This window comes from Rhopilema esculentum, chromosome 6 (genome assembly GCF_057945365.1).
Source record: "Rhopilema esculentum isolate cy_ngs chromosome 6, ASM5794536v1, whole genome shotgun sequence".
Lineage (NCBI taxonomy): Eukaryota > Metazoa > Cnidaria > Scyphozoa > Rhizostomeae > Rhizostomatidae > Rhopilema > Rhopilema esculentum.
The window spans coordinates 8053039-8069852 of NC_142820.1; the positions used below are offsets into that span (position 1 = coordinate 8053039).

The 16814-nt window shown below is 37.2% G+C and overlaps 1 protein-coding gene across 2 annotated transcripts in view; it reads right to left on the reverse strand.

The window, feature by feature from the left end:
- The window catches only part of LOC135686807 (COUP transcription factor 2), a 17766-nt gene extending 3004 nt beyond the window's left edge, over positions 1-14762 (reverse strand). Inside the window, exons 1-4 of one of the 2 annotated variants that reach the window (XM_089109031.1) lie at positions 14453-14762; positions 14098-14176; positions 3177-3234; positions 2491-2847 (exon numbers count right to left, since the gene is read on the reverse strand). In XM_089109031.1, the coding sequence (XP_088965157.1) occupies positions 2491-2847; positions 3177-3234; positions 14098-14151 (469 nt within the window). In that variant the 5' untranslated portion in view covers positions 14152-14176; positions 14453-14762. Of the gene's footprint in view, positions 1-2490; positions 2848-3176; positions 3235-3397; positions 3755-14097; positions 14177-14452 lie in introns of those variants that run through there. The other variant, XM_065203152.2, reaches the window with a different exon arrangement.
- Positions 14763-16814: the final 2052 nt, after the last annotated feature.

Consider the following 16814-nt stretch of genomic DNA (forward strand, 5'->3'; position numbering starts at 1 on the left):
AGAATTCGCCCGTCACAAAATGAATTTATAAATTTTGCCATTTTTAAAAAATCAAAATGTAATTTTTTGCCTGCAATGTTCTAGATTTCGGCCTTTCACATAAAAACGCCACTTTCTAAAAGTAACAAGTGCCTCTTGCATTCGTCAAAATGCATGCATTCAAATATATTTGTTCTACAGAAACAAAGGTTAGAATCATTTATCTAGAGCCTCTTTAAGGAGACTGGAACCAAGCTTCTCATCGTGACGTAAGGATGAGAAATCTAACTCGTCTTTTTTTTCATAGTTGGCACAACAATATCTTTGCATACGAATGGCTTAAAACAATTAAAAGACTCAACGTAATAAAGAACAGAGCAACAAACTGTTATGATGTAAAAAATAAATTAGGTTTGAACTGGAAAATAACCACAAACGTCATAAGATATAGAATAGAATTTTGTGGGCAACATTCAACAAAAATTTCCTACATAAATCGCAAAAGCCATTGGGTAATTTCGAGGTCTTAATCTTCTTTTCAGTTCCCCTAAATTCTTTGAATTATTCTAAATATGACTATACTGAGATTTTAACATAAAGATTTAGTTGAAGCTCCTATTATTTAGTATTTAGGAAAGCGTTTTCTCAGCACAAGAAGCACATTTGGAAGAATTTTTCAATTTGAGAAATTTTCATGGTTTGAAAGTTGCATCTCGTCATTACTTAACCCCTCGTTGCTCATGATAAAGCTGTTTTCCTGTTGCTCTATCTCAAAGCTTTAGTAGAAAAGTTACGTGAAAATATATGAGTAGATTTTTCGGTTAGGTTTTTGAATAGTAAACTTTTGCAAGTTGCCTTGAATATGAATCTGATGTCCTTGGTTCTTCATAAAATTTAGTTATAACGGCTCAAATTTGTTTGTGCAAATTTTACGCAAGGACTAGTAATTAATTTCGTAATGTCCAAAATGTAAAGATAATTATATTTGGTGTTCAAAACCAACAATCAGTGGTTTTAGAATCTTTGTTCCTGACTCGTTCTGGGGTGCCGTCTTGAAATACATCCACTTAAGGAAAGATGGCAGGAATTTTTCTAGATCTAAGAAGCTATCTACTAGAAAAAAACATGTCTTTTCCTTGTTAAAACTCTGTTAAAATTATAAAAACTTGTTTATCCCTTAACTTACAAAAATTTCGGTATGACTTGCAGCCAAGCAGACTGTCTTTAGATTCAACTATTTGATCCAGAATCTTATGAGATTTCTAGGAGGTTGGAATAGGTATGCAAATTGCTTAATCCTTCCTTTGCTGCTAAACACTTCGAGTTGGCTGGAACTGGCGCCCTAATGGCCTAAACGCAGGTTCTTAACGCTATTTGATTAGAGATTTTCATTCAACAAAAGTTGACAGTCACTGCCTCACTCTTATTTGCTGCTTCCAAAATATTTAAAAACTTCCAATAACATTCCCTTCAGTGAAGATTAAAATATTAGAAGGAAAAGATCTAACAAAATCAGATAAATACATTCGAAGCGAACTCTTTGGGGAACATTCAACGTGTTGGAGTGGAAAGAAATTTTGACTGCAAAATCTACTGATCGAAAACATTGTCCGGGAGAGAAAATTCGGGACACGTGTAAGACCAATCCCACTAAAATAATGCATTTTTAAAATAAGTTCATGATTTTATATGGGCGAGTAATGTCGTTTCTTAAAGTTCTGTTTATGTTTTCTGCAATTAACGTAAAATTAAAGACTTTTAACCTTTTGAAATTTTGTCCCTGTCTCAAAGATCATTATTTATAAGGTGATTTTTAGTGTCAGAGGGTACTTTCCTTGTGAAAGGAAACAGAAAGAGCAAGTAAACAATAAAACGATTCAGTCAATCAGCCTGTGTTGTAACTATCTAAACTGTCTTAAAACTACCATTAAAAACGAAAAAGACATCTAGAAATTGGCAAATGAAAAATACATGAAAAAGTTGCAGAAGAATTACCATCGATGGAAATTGTTTTGATAAAAATAATGAGCAAATTAGTGTCGTATCTAGACCCCTCTATTTACGACAATATTTTTAACACATTTCCCTTTAAGATTGAACTATTTCATCATCTCAGGCTTAAAAATGATGCAAGAAACTACAATTGAACTGATATTTATATATTCCTTTCTAGTCAAGCATTGAAGCTAACCAATTATTTGCCATTCATGCAAGTTTTGTTTGTGAACATGAAGGGTTCGATTTGTTTTAAGCAAGTTTTCGCAAAACAGCTCAACTAAAAAACGTAAGAAACATATTTGAATTTATTCTATACAGCAGAGAGTTAAAAATAAAACCTGCTTCATTGTTATGAAAATTTCAAACAGACAAAGATATAAATTGCATAACATTTGGAGATCCGTAACTTTGGCCTCTTAAATAATCTGCCTTGTGTTATGACCCGCACGATCTAACCACAAAAAATTTACTGCAACATAAATGCGGTGCGAAAAACTGTTAAAACTTACAAACCTTCTCTTTTCATGCCAACTTTAATGCATTTCTTCATTCGACAAGCTCTGCATCGCGTCCTTTGGTTTTTATCAACATCGCATTGACCATATGCCGGACATTTGTACTTGCAACCCCTTCGAACAGTTCGCCGGAAAAAGTTCTTGCAACCTTCGCAAGAAAATACTTTGTAGTGTCTGCCCGTCGATTTGTCCCCGCATATTTCACACATAGGAAGGGCGCTAGGCTCTGGTGTAGATTCAGATGGCTTTTTTAAAACTTTTTGGTCTGCTGTTGGCCTTAAACCTAAGTCGGCAGCGAACCGATTACTGTTTGAGACCAGAATCTGTACAGCTTCCTCCATCCCGACCTCCACGCCTAGGCCAAAGATAAAAGAATTGTTGAAAAATAACATTTGGTTAGACGGTTATTCTTAACGTCCCATTTTCAGAAAATTTCAATCGTACTTATATTTTATTTAATATCTGGAGATACTTACAATTACACTTCGATAAATAGATGAAAAACAATATGAAGGCTTCAAAAGTTACTGTTGCAGTCGAGTCAAAAGCATGTAAAAGCCACGCGCTTCTGGTACTGGAAATCGAACAAAAGATCGTACGCGCTGGACTTTGTTTTTCGCTAAAATACTGTTTAAAATATAAGAAGATGTTTAAATAATACTAAATAAGTTTGAAAAAACTTACAGAGACTTCCCCTTGGATTGCTTGCTTCGCGATCGTAATTATTAGGCCTCCAGTGATTCTAAAACATACAATTAAAAACGAAACTGTTATGGTCTAGCTTCGATGAAAACATAAAAAGCAACTTGTTAGTCTATCAAATATTTCTGCTTGGTCGTACGTAGTAACTTGTTGCAAAGCTCTCATGTTTACCGCCTAACTATTTGGTAATATTGTACTCTAACCTTGGGCCGGGTGAATAAGTCAGCGGTGAGCCTCCATTTTAACAAGTGTCCTTCGAGAAAATAGTTGAATTTCTGACAGGATGAGTGAAACAAAAATCGTATGCAAATAGGGCATTGTTCATAGAACCTTAGCTTGAATAAGGGTCACCATCATGCCTGACCTGCCCATCCATATATGGACGACCAACTGAACTGTGGTACCGTGTCTTCTACCTGACTCTATGAACAGACCACAAACTGTGTATCCAACTTAAATGAAAAATAATTTTAGCAACCTACCAAAGGTGAGAGCAACCTACGAAAGGCACTTTTTAATGTTCGAAGAAACTAAACTGACAATGTTTTGAAAGTTATTGATCACGCAAGCACGCAATCGAATGTGGCAATCACGGAATGGGATTGTTGAATTTGGCAGCAGGTTGCACGCAGCAGCGCTTACTTTCACGGGGTACATCGATTAGAAGCATTTATATGCCTGATATACTAACCATTGTTATATAATTCATTTAGCAGTAAAGGGAAAACCCCTAACAGTTTTCTGCCGTAGAGATGCTCGTAAGAAAGGTCAAAGGAGGGAGGCAGTGAAGTAAGAGCTTTTCAGCTTTGAAATGACATCATTGATTAGAAGCATCCAACATGAGCAAAAAATTTTGGCTGAAAACGAAAACTTTTGATGGCATTATTTATAAATTGTTTCCTCTTTGATAATTCCGAAGGCTTCCCTGATTAACCACTATGCCACCCCTTCGTTTGACCACACTGCTCGCAAACAAATACGATCGAGAGTCTTCTTCCCTTTATCTACCACAATATGACAGCATTGTTTAAGTTATCCTATTTTCTCTTTTGTAGGGGACAAGGGAAGATATTGTTACTACATAAGGGGTGGTTGCACACGGCCAAACAAGCAAAGGTGACGCTGTCATGGGCGTAGCGGAGGCTAAACGTTTAGGGGGGGGGGGGGACTTGGTATGGATTTTCCCCGATTGCAATTGCTTCAATGAGATAAATTGTCCGAATGGGCTTAAAATTCGATCAATTTTGCTTGATTAAGGGGAGGACAGCCCCACAGCCCCGATGTCTCCTATACCCATGGATACTGTGAAAATCATGCAAAATGCACAGGGTCTATGCAGCCAGTGCGAGCATTAAATTTTTGAAGCAACTAGATTCAACGAGAGAAACATTGGCAACAATTGTAAAGGCAAATTGAATCATTCTTCTTGCTGCCATAAGAGGGTTCGATGCTTTAAAAACCGTCTTGAAATTTCAAACTTGCTAGTTCTAAAAATTCTTTGGTTATATAAACATTTTCTTTAACAAAAAGAGAGTGCTACTCTTTTAAATCTTTCATCTTTCCCAAGTAAAGTTTCTTTCGAGTTTAAATTAAGGTATTTATAACATGCCAGGGCGAATTTTCTTGGGAGTAGCCACGAAATCCCCACAGGTTGTAGTATAATCGTCTAAAGTGATGGCAACCCCATAGGTGTAGGAGACCTTTTCCCTGGAGGCTACAGAGAAACCCCCCCCCCCCTCCCCCCTATTCAGGCAAGGTTTTCGATTCACAGGCCCACTCTGGCAATTATGGCTCAATAAAGCAACAATATTTGGGCAAGACCAGTACTAAGGCCCCCCCTCCTCCTAAACGTTTAGCCCCCGCTACGCCCATGGGCATCCTCATTCTCACTTGAAGGAAAGTGCTACACCAGTTTGTTGAAAAACGTGATTCGAAGAGTTGTTGCTTGAATTTATGTAAGAAGAAAATGAAGTTTGACCTCTCCTATGTGCAGGGGTCACAAAACATTGTTTGTTGCGTAATGCCACGGAAGAGTCACGCGATAACATACAAGCAAAACCCTTGAAACTAGTTGAACAGGTTCCACACAGCTTTAGATAAAGCAAGAGATCCCGCCAATCATCTTGCTCAGATCATAACAACATCTGTTAAGATATTTAAATTAATATCTAGGCAGCAGCATGTTACGTCATATAATTTAAATAAGCATATTCGGATTCTGGGGGCCGCAATGAACGGTGCCCCTCCCCAAGTATTTCTAAGACTTGTTCATACCAGTCATTTGGCTAACGTTTTCCAGGATCTACTATGCCTAGAAAACCGTCTCTCCCACAATTCATTAATCACAAATAAACATCAATAATTTTAATGAACATGGAATCAGGTGACGGGGCACCTCGTCCAAACTGGCAATGCAATTGCAGTGGAAAATCCTATGAGCGGGTTAAGGGGGTTTGTGTGGTGGCGGTCACCCCAAGTGGTCAACTAGGTTGCCTGATGCAATCTTCTGTTAAAAAACCGGGAGACTTTTCCCACGACTCGGTGTTCCCACTTATAAGATATTTTGAGGCTTTGAGTTATTTTAATGTTGTTCTTATTCCCTCTTTAATCTTTCTACATTTACATCTAATAAATTGTTCATAAGACAAGTGGATAACAATTTTGCATGAAATTTTTAGCAGCACAGTTGATCAGCTGATAAAATCTTCTCTGTTTTGTTAACGCGTGAGAGAATTTACAAGAACACATTTTTTTCTTCTTTTAATTTTTCATTTGAAGCTGTGTGTGTTCTTACGTTGTTTTTATTTTTTGGCAAATCAAGTCTCAGTATTCTAGTAAAGTGTGTTTTTGTAAAAATCAGTGTATGATGTGATGAGAGCAGCTGCCTGATGCAGATATCATTGTCGTTAGTGAATCAAAAATGTGGAGTCCATCAAATATTTGAACCCAAGAAGCACATAAATTTTTCATATCAGAATTATGCATTGTATTAACATGCCAGGCAAAAAGGATTTTTACTACCCTCTAAATAGGTGAAAGTAAAATTTCGAAAGATGGTTAAATTAAAGAGGAGAACTGTTAAATGAAAAATTGGAAGCTCTGTTGTAAGCAATAAATTTTGGCTCGGAATCTAAAGGGTTATAAATTAGTAACATTTTACCGTTAAGATGGTTTTGGTTGCTATTTGGCTTGATTGCCATAATTTAAGTAAACTACCTGCGCCAGTACAAGATACATTTCCTTTCAGAAAAACCTATTGATAAAAGAAAGGACGTCGCTAAGGGAATTGAAGTTCGTAGCCCCTTAAAATGTTCCTGTCCCTTCTTTTCGCTCCTTTTTTACATCGCTCATGTAAGCCATGGGTATAGCACTGTCTGAAAAATCACCAACTCTTATTTGATTGTTAGTTTGTAAATCAGCCAGTTGCAGGCTAGATAGTGTGAGATGAAAGCACTAGGTGTTGCCATTTTACTTCCAATGAACAAAATTTTATACAATGGCATCTGGGTTGAAAATGGGGTTGACGGAGAAAGACCTTTTGCTTTCCATCCCATGACAAGGTAGTAAGAGAACAAATGATATTTCTTAGAAAGATGGTCATGCGAAATAATGCGGCTTATCCTATCATTGTCTAATTGTCTAACCCCACCCCCCCTCCCCGTAACCAGCCATTTTGCTGCCCATCTTTAAGCACATTGCCTCAATGTTTTTCGAGTTATGAACCTTAAACGCTATGCGATACCAGAGACGCATCTCAGGCTACTGTTCTTGAACACAAAGCTTCATCTGGCTTTGCTTGAGTTATAATTGTAAGGCAACAAGCTGACAATTACGGCACAATGGAGGGGGGGGCTGCTACAGAGGGAAGGCATGTCCCCACCAGTTTCTAGCAGGATTAATCTTCTATTTCGTCTAGATTTGATGAAAAATGTTGGAGGAGGGGTAATAATTTTCAGCAACGTGCTCTTCATGAAGTAACTCTATGATTTTATTTTAGAGCTGATTTTATTCAACCAAAGTTAGCCATGTTCATTTCCTTGTGGAAATTCTTTTCCCTGTTGCAATGCGTTTTCTGACAGCAAAAAGAACGTGGTATAAAATTTTTAGGAATGTATTCTCAGACTTTCTTACAAACAAAGATTTTTCGGGATATAACTTCTGACTCGTCAATAAATAGAAAATATTTTCGGCAAGATAATGCCATTTGTACCGAACTGTCAACCTCAACTCCCTTGCTTGCTGCCTCTTTTTTAGCATGAATAAAAAGTTCAAATGGGACAAGTCACCAGAGGCCAACAACACGTCAGTCCATAAGTCACCAGTTCCCTCGTTCTCGTATATTTCAAGCAGCCTCTTTTCAAGTAGCGAATTTCATTGGCCTGTTTCAAAATCAATACAAGCAGGTGATCCATATTATTTGTAAAGCAATATGATTATACTTCTCTTAACGGTTACTGGTCATCGTCTCAAGTGAAAACAAAACAAGATCTTAAGGATTAATAACTGTTCGATTCACCTGCTCAAAGGGCTGTAAGGGAAGCCTGCCTTGAAGGGCTACATTTAAGAATTAGCCAAGCGCAACCAGGGGCGTAACTTGGCCAGTAGGTTTGGGGGGGGGGTGAAAAGGGTTTCTGCCTTGCAAAACTGAGTGGTGCCCTGCAGACCTCGTAGCAAAGGTTTGTCTATACTCTATAGGTTACTAGGGAAAGTTTCACCAGTGTACACTGGTCTTTACCAAGGAAAAACTTCCAAGCAGTAAAAACAAACTTGAAACTTCATTGCCTATGAAATATCTATTTCTCTACGTGAGCGTAAATTATATGTCAAATTTGGTTTTCCTTGATAATAAAGCTTCTATCTCGTAGCATATGATTTTTTGGTGCATTATATGGGCGGAGCAACGAAATTGAGCCCGGTGGGGGACTAAGAATCACGGTTAGTGATATAGGAGGACCCACCATGTTTGGGTCCGACGTGAAGAAAATTTTTGAAATTATAACTTGTAATAGGGCTAGAAAGCATCTTTCAGACTGAAATTCAACAAAATACTATTGTGCTAAAAAACTGATTATTGTTTATTGGGAAAAATAGGGAGGGGCATGTCATGCTAAAACTCTAGTGATAGACGTTGTGGAAAGAAAGAAACGGTAACCTTTCCTTTCAGACTGGACATAGTTGTGAATGACAGAGGAAGATGTTGTTTTGATTGGGGGATTTTTTTTCCGGAACAGAAATGTGCAGTTTCTTGTATCGAGAAGGCCATCCAAAATTAAAACATTGCAATGATACAGAAAGTGATTTACTAATGCAAATAAAAGAAAAAAAAAGAACAAAATATGTGAAAAAGTTAGTAATTAGATAAAAAAATCGGCATCTTAACGGTTTACTCTCTTTTTATTTCATGCACTGTTAAAAATTAATAGAAAAAATGATAAAAAAGTTCTTATCCTGACCAAAGTGAGGGCTTTCGGCCCCCTATTCCCCTCAGTGACGCCGTGCCTGTCATGAAAATAATTTACAACTTAAATCAATTTGTGTGGACTCAACCTTGCCCTCATAAACTTATGCATCAATCATTGCATCCATTGGCTATGACTTTCGGTAAGGAATGCTTTCGCTCTACTAATAACGGAGCTCTTCCTGACATACCTGTTCCGTTCTCTAAAATGCAATGTCAGGAAGGTAGGTTCATAACAAATATGATATTTCCATTTCAAAATTCCTAAACGGCCCTTTACGAACTTCAGAGGTGACATTTCTGCGTGGCAACAAAGCTCTTCTTGGCGCCCTGCGAAATCTTCGATTGCCCTGCGAAATCGACTATTTTTTAGATTGGAGGGGTGTCACACCCCCCCCCCCCCACACCCCCCCCGGTATTTTTGCCCCTGAGCGCAACAGTCATACACAGCTGTCGCTCAGATCTGCCAGGGCAATACTCATTGTTTTATTAGAAAAACAGGTCGTCATCGAGTACTCCATTCAGTGGCTGTTCTTGAGAATGCGGGGCCCGATGCCAAAATATCTGCGGGGTCTTATTCCATACAATTTTATCCCTATTTTTCTAGATGCGTGGCCCCCTTTTGGCTACCATAAGCCAGGGGTATAGAGCTGTGGCCCCCTGAACCCCCATAAAGTCGCCACTGACTCTCACTGAAGTTCATATTTTTCCGGAATGGCCACCGCTGGTTTCTTATTGCGAGTTTCTTATGAAAAAGTTGGTTGTCATTTTTTAGCCATGTGATTAGAATAGGCCACCATCTATACCAAGATTGTCGCTAGACATTCATTTAACTGCAGCTTACTTTCATTGAATTTTCGATGTTTGCAACTCTCTAGTGGAAGGAAAATCTTATGTATCTTTTTAGATACTTCAAACAGGGAGAAAACAGTAATTTTTTAGATGCAACTTCACCTGTTCGTTTCAGGAAGCACAAAATGTAAAAAATACAAAAACTTCTCTTCCATCTCAATATCTAGCATACTGCAAAATAAACAAGGCCATGGCTGCAAAATATCGTAAACTAACACCTCATATCTCGACTGTCTGCTATTTTGAACGCTTCTAGGTTTCCTCATGTTTGATGTAAGGGTTTATATAGAATAGACGGTTTATGTTAACTCGAACATTCGCTCGCTGTTCCGAGCCATTTCCTTTCTCTCTTGGAGAGAAATGCCAGTTACCTCGAACTAAACAAATTTTCTGCTGAATTGTATAAAGAAACTAGCCAAAAATATAGCTGTGAGTATTAGATAAAGATTTAATTTCGTCGATTACACCAAAAACGTGTAAATTGTTGCACAACCCCAGGGGCGTCGCGACCGGGGGGTGTGGGGGTGTCACACCCCCCAATAGTATCCCGATAGGAAATTCCAGGTAAAATCCGCCCAGTGGAAGAAACGCTTTAGATATTTCAGCGACCTTCATGTATTAACATCAATAAAGGATCAAGCAAAAATAGTTGCTTCTTTGGCTAAATATGATACTTCTTGATATGAAGGAAGATAAAAACTAATGACTTGAAGATTTGAAGATTTCTTGTTGGCACAAACACTAAAAATCCAGGCCCTCTTTAGGTAAAATTGTGTCTTGTGTCCATTTCCCCTAAAAAGGCATGCTAAGATGGAAAGAGGGATCTAAATTGGCAACCAGTGCTGCTTGTTACATAGCTTTAGAAGTAACTGACAACATGGAATTTTTCAAGACCACGGCGAAATTGTACCAGTTGTTTCTATCTGCTGTTCAATTTGTTTGCAAAAAAAAGAATTTTCGGTAGGATTAGGAGGATTGCTTTAGTAAAATTTGCTTAAAAGAGTGCATTTTCCAGGGAACTGGAAGCATCAAAATTCGAAAATTTTCTGTTCCTTCGGCGGCAACCATGGTGCCGCCTCGGGTAGTTGCCCGTCCCGGTATACAGATTTTGCAAAACCATTAGGAAAGTCCGTTATTATAATTTTAAAATGAATGTTGTGAATTATATGCCATACAGTTAGATTGGCAAAATGTATTGCAGAGGTTTGTGACAGCAACTTAAGAATTTCAGGTAATTTTTTTTTAATCGGGTAAATTTGTAGTCCACACCCCCCCCCCCGAAAAGGTTTGCCTCGCGACGGCCCTGCACAACCTCTTCCAAAAATTCTCACTTGCTGAACTTGGGGTTAATAAAATGGCAGCAGGCAGCCAAAAAAATTATGGCATTGGATATGAAGATCCTTTCACGCGGACAGCAGTAGATAATTCAAAAATACTAACTAGGGGAACAATTGCCCCTCCAGCCCCAGTGATTTTTCATTGTTTTGAACAGTAGGCCATTGTTCTCTCCTTTACATAGGCTCCTGCGCGCAGCTAATCTTCCATTAGAAAAGGTCACCTGAGGAGGATGTTTCCCAGAACTGCCTGTTAATTGAGCACTGAAATATGGTTCATTTGCATTACCGTTATCTCAACGATATTGTGTTATTCTGATCTTCAGTGCCTGATTCATATGTCATACTATTTAGCATTTTATTGATTTCGTAGTATTCGTTCTTATACCAGGTATTGCCATTCTTTCAATTGCCTTAAATGGGGCGCCCCATATTTATGCTTGATTCGTTATTGGCCATAAATTCGTGCGTGAAGTCGCGAAATCTCGATTTTTCCTTGAAATATGAGTTTTCCTGGCGTTACGTCCTGAAAAGGCTTTAACTATTCGTGAATTCCTGAATGAAATTTTGAATGATAATTTAAAAATTGCCTCAATTTAGTGCGTAATAAACCAACAATAGTTAAATCTAAAATTCGTATATTTGAGGTTGAAGATAGTGTTGTAGTCCTTCAAACAGGGCTCTGATGAGCAATAGCTGATATTACATTTATTGTTTGCATGAGCGTGAAAATCCATTTTTGCAGTGCGTGAATGCGTGAAAAGTAAAGAAAATCGTGCGTGAATGGGTGAATCAAAACCATTATGTGGAGGCCCCTTAAATAACAGGTTTACTTGTTTGTCTGTTGTCGTGCTAATTCAACTGTAAAGAGCAATGGACTCAGAATCGAGGCTTGCGACTTATATAAACTAATATCATTAAAATTTTAATCTAAAAAATGACATCAAGTTTAAAGTATTTCTCTGTTCATTCTGTTTCGTGATTTCGTTCAAAAAAAGATTTGCTTTCTTATCAATTCTAAATCACCAGATAAAACAAATATTTAAGAAAGATTGTAATATTAAAGGTGAAATTGTATTCCATTCGTTCGTCATTTTTTTAAGTTTCGAAATCCTTTGGTTTTTAAGTTTGGTTAAGCCCTCAGTCTCCAAAAGTTTAGGCCTTAAACTGCCAACGTAATTAGTGGCACAATGCCTACTTTTTGCTATAGTGCTTGTAACTGCTACCAAACATGCCTTGAGTTTGTGTAACCAACCACTAAATAATTATAATCGTTGTTTTCGAAGTAAGTAAATAAGTTGCACATGCAATTTCATTTCTCGCACTGCGTGATGTAACTCGATTCGCGTCACGAAAAGGTTCAAAGTAACCTCTGACCCTCAATATAGAAAAACACACGCTCATAGCATTAAAACAATTAATGGACAGGTTCGCACATGGCCTTTGCAAAGACAGGTAAATTTGAAGAGCTGAAATCTCTCTGTGTGAGCTTGAATTAGTTCTTTTGTCAACTTAAAAAATGGGCTTTAAGTTTTAAAAAATGTGCCACTTTGAACAGAGAGGGTTAAGTAAAGGGTTAAAAAAGCATGCGTCTTTCTAAACCCTTATCCACCCTCTTAGTGTCGCCCTGATTTAGTCATTTGAAAATAACTTTGAAATTTCGAATTGGGGGATATTCTGGCGGAAACTTCACTTTTCTAGTGTTTTTAATTGCACACTTACAGTGAAATGATTATGATAAGATTCAAAACGTTAGAGAATCTTTATATGTATTACACGGGATAAGAATATATCTAAAGCTTATCGCGCATTAGTTAAGAAATTTACGGATTGCTTTGTAGAAGAAAGACGCATGCTTGTTCGCGTACCCCGTTCATCAATTACTGTCAAGTTGTTTTCTCAAAATTAGTAATGTCATAGCTAAACTGTTTTTTTCGTTGCCCTTAAGCTTTTACTGTTTTAATACCCTTTTAGCCCTCCATCTTTGAGGAAAACCTGGTGGAATGGTCACAACTGCAGGAAAGCCGATAGCTGTTATGACGCCAAGTGCAGATACTATACAGAAACACGAAGCATCTCAAAACCTTTTTATAAACAAAATGAAAACCGGGGCTCCTGATAATGAATAATGTCAAATTTTCTTTAAAAATTGTCTTTCAAGGTAAGAGAATTCAGTTAAAAAGTATTTGAAGCGAACGCTTACTTTCAGAAGAACTTGACAATTTCCCCGCTGAACTACAATCCCGGACAAAAATTGCTTTCTCTTTCCTTTAAAAAGTAACCTCCCTTCATTCAATGTTGAATGCATGTTTTTGAAGCACAAAAGATAAAACTACTAATCCAATATTGATTCGGGTGTGGGAAGGGGGGAATCAAACTTACAGGTGCAACGTGAAGTAGAAAATTGCATTTTGTCTCAACAATTCTGTCCGGGATTGTAGTTCATCCTTCGACTGCCTTTCAAAATCGGGCGGCTACTTCTTCCCGCGAATGGCGAACTGGTCCGCTGAAACAGAACACTGCCGCCTAGTACAAGTATAACTAGGGCATTTGTTACTAGGCTACGCATCTTAACACATCTTATGCTATCCCATGGCAATTAGAACAGTGCTAGCAGTGCACCTCACGTTAGTTTGCAATGGGGGTAATATCTTTCGCTTTGGCTGGTTTTTAAAACTGTGATATACTGCTGTTTTGAACGGAACACCAAAAAGGATAATCCTAAATTGAGTTCACCAAGAATAGAATTAGGCCTGTAGTTATATATAATTAAATAAAATGGTTTTACATGACTAGGGCACTTTGTATGCTCTAGAGACCAGAACAGCCTTAGCAGACAGGCCGCGTTTGTCTTCACAAGATCTCCTTTTCGTTTTCTTTTTTCAGCCACACGGGCATGCTAATTACTGAGCAAAAATTAAAAAAAGTGAATAACGACTTTGTGCATTTGAAATAAATATAATTTTCTTTTTACCTGATAAAGAGTTATGCTCGAAACGTCGAAATTATATTTCTTTCGAGTGAACAAAGTCGTTATTTAATTTTAGTAATTTTGTTCATTATTCATCATCGATGTACAACACGCTGAACCGATTAATAATCATGAATATTACTGAGATACAATAGAATCAACTCCATAACTTGACCTGGCTACAGACGATTTCTTTCAATCACTGGCCTTTGTCCTCGACATGAAGAGTCAAGGACCTGCAGGCCTAAAACACATAGTAGCATGTTTATATTAAAAGCTATTTCTTACCCTTGTGTGACACAGCTGAGACAGAAATGTATTAGCAGCTACATCAACCATCATTATTCTTTTTGTAGATAGAAAAGATCTGAATCGAAGATAAGAAAGATTTTTTTAAGAACATGCCTTTACAAATACGAATATTCTAAAAGTATTAAGAAAATGTCTTAAGCGATGTAAATGATCAAACAAGAAGCTAGCCAGAAAAATTGATTCAGGATTGAAAAGCTATTAACTAATGAAATAAGTTGTTAACTTCTAGGCTAAAAAACTTCGCATGTGTGCTATGACACCACTAAGTCATGAACTATAATGCTTAACAAATATTGAAATTAGAACTTACCAAGTAGTTAAGTTTACTTACCAAGTAATTTATTCAGAAACAGTGTTCCTCAAGATGAAATGTTGACGAATGCTGCCAGAAATCAACTTTCTGCCGAAAATCAAAGAAGTAAAGGTCAACGGTCGGTGCTAGTGACCAGTGAAACCAACATCGTGTTTATTGACCGTGTCATAGCTAGAACACGTTTGACCTTTGGTGATCAAGTCGCTTTTTCACTAAAGGGGTCGCTCGGTAACTGGCAGAAAACAATATTTACTCGTAGGCATTGATCAAGGCATTGATCAAGACGAATTCAGGTATCAAATAAAAACTGCAAGAGAGGAATTCATTTTAAGGTTTCGTGTAGCGATCGGGGGTGTCGGTGAAAAGCAATACATTACCGCCATATCGCATGCTGCACGTAAATCTACCTGAGAACGCTGCCTAAGCTCTATTCCTTGTGTTTTGCTTAGCTGCGCACGAAAATTGATTTTCCATTTGTTGATGCTAGATGGATGTTTATCTTTTGAAAAGGTAACTAAAAGGTGTCGCCTTTGATTGTTTTAAAAGAGGTCATAGGACGTCAGAAGGTCAAAAATTGCGCGCCACGCGATGACTGAGCGCCAATGGCTTTCTTTCGAAGGAAGTGCTTGGATTTTATTTCATCCCTAACCAAAAGACTCTTGCTTTTTGAAGCTGCTTCGGTGATCGAGCCAAATTAGTGCAGATGCATAGAAGAATTTTTAGATGAAATCACACGCAGACAATTTGCTAGGCCCAGATCGAAGTTCGTGTAACACTGACTGAGACAGCAACCGTTTTAAAGAAGACGAATTCATTCCCGAATGGAATTGACCAAATTCCAAGACAGCTGCCTGTGTGGTTCACATTGTTTGGTTGAAATTCTTCCTTGGGAAATCTAAAACTGTCTGCGAGTTACGTTATCAGAATGTATTGTTGACAGAAAGATAAAGCAGACGACAATAATAAAAACTTATTTGACCTGGAAATAAGGAAACTGGGTATTACAAAAAGTGCATACGTTAGTGTTTTTTTCAACTTGGCAAAAAGTGTCCATTCGAAAAATCTGAAAATCAGTTTTTTTGTCCTAAAAAGATCAATTTTGACTTTAACGGACTATATCTCCGGAAAAAGGCGGGTTTTGGTGGCACTTTAGAATATTACGTCATTGGGAGGAGCCTATTTAGATTCTATATTCCAAAATACCTTTGTTTACAAAATTTCAATTTTGGACCCCTCAAAATTGTTTTGATATTTTTTACCTTTGAAATACTATCTAAGATAGCTGAATTTTTAAAATCTGTTCCGAGGAGCACAAAAGGATGAACGATTCCGTTGGAAACCACAATGAAAGACAAAGAAATTTTGGTCAGTCGGTTATCATTGAATATAACCTTAATTATCTAAAAAGATAATTATATTTCTGTAATACCGTGAAAAGTCCAAAAAGCATATATTGAAAGCAATTGGAGCATGTAAGGATGCAAATTCCATAAAATAAAAAACTTATTTCTGCAGACATTTTGCTGATTTTTATTATAAATAGCTAAAGAACTTTTTAAGAGAACTATGTTGCAAATATAAGATGATAAAAGGTTTCTAGCAAATATAGTCATGAATACGTCATATAAAGCTAGAGGACCTTTAACGATGCAATTTCATTTTTTGTCATTGATCTGATTTCAAATTCGACGAAAAAGGCAACAATTTCTAACTTTTAGAATTCATTGATTTCAACGGAATATTTATTTCTTTTGAGCTCCTTTTTAGCAAAATTTTGATTTTACGAGCAAGTTATAGCCTTCTACATTAGTTTAGTAATGTCAAATGATTAAAGCCTTGCATGATTTAAAATTCCTAATTTCATGTTAATGTTTTAAAAGAAAAACTGGAATAACGCATCCTCTAAGGCTCCAGAAGAGCTAATTCTTTTGGCAATTTGTTCCCGATTCATGTTATTATTGTTTTGAATTCTTTCAAAAGCTCATTTTGGTATTCGAACGAATATGAAAACGACAAATTGCAATATAGCGCAACATAGTTACGATTTTAGATGAAAACGGCGAATCATACGATCCAGGGCATTTTTTTAGAATTTTCCACTGGTGGGACATTTGAGAAAAGGGCATATAGATAAAGGCAGAATTTACAGATAAACAGGCTTTCAAAAGTAGACTTTGTGAATTAGAAGGGGAATCACATATAGAAGCAGCAGTTCCGGGGAAAAATGAATTGAGATTTGAAACCTGTTCAATGAAGATTTCATCCACAAATATCTCAAATAAAGTAAGAAGTAAAAAGTCACCGAATCATAAGGGCACTTAAGTGGTGGGGCAAATATGCTCCACTGGTGGGGCAATGAAAGGGGCTGGTGGGGAGTTTC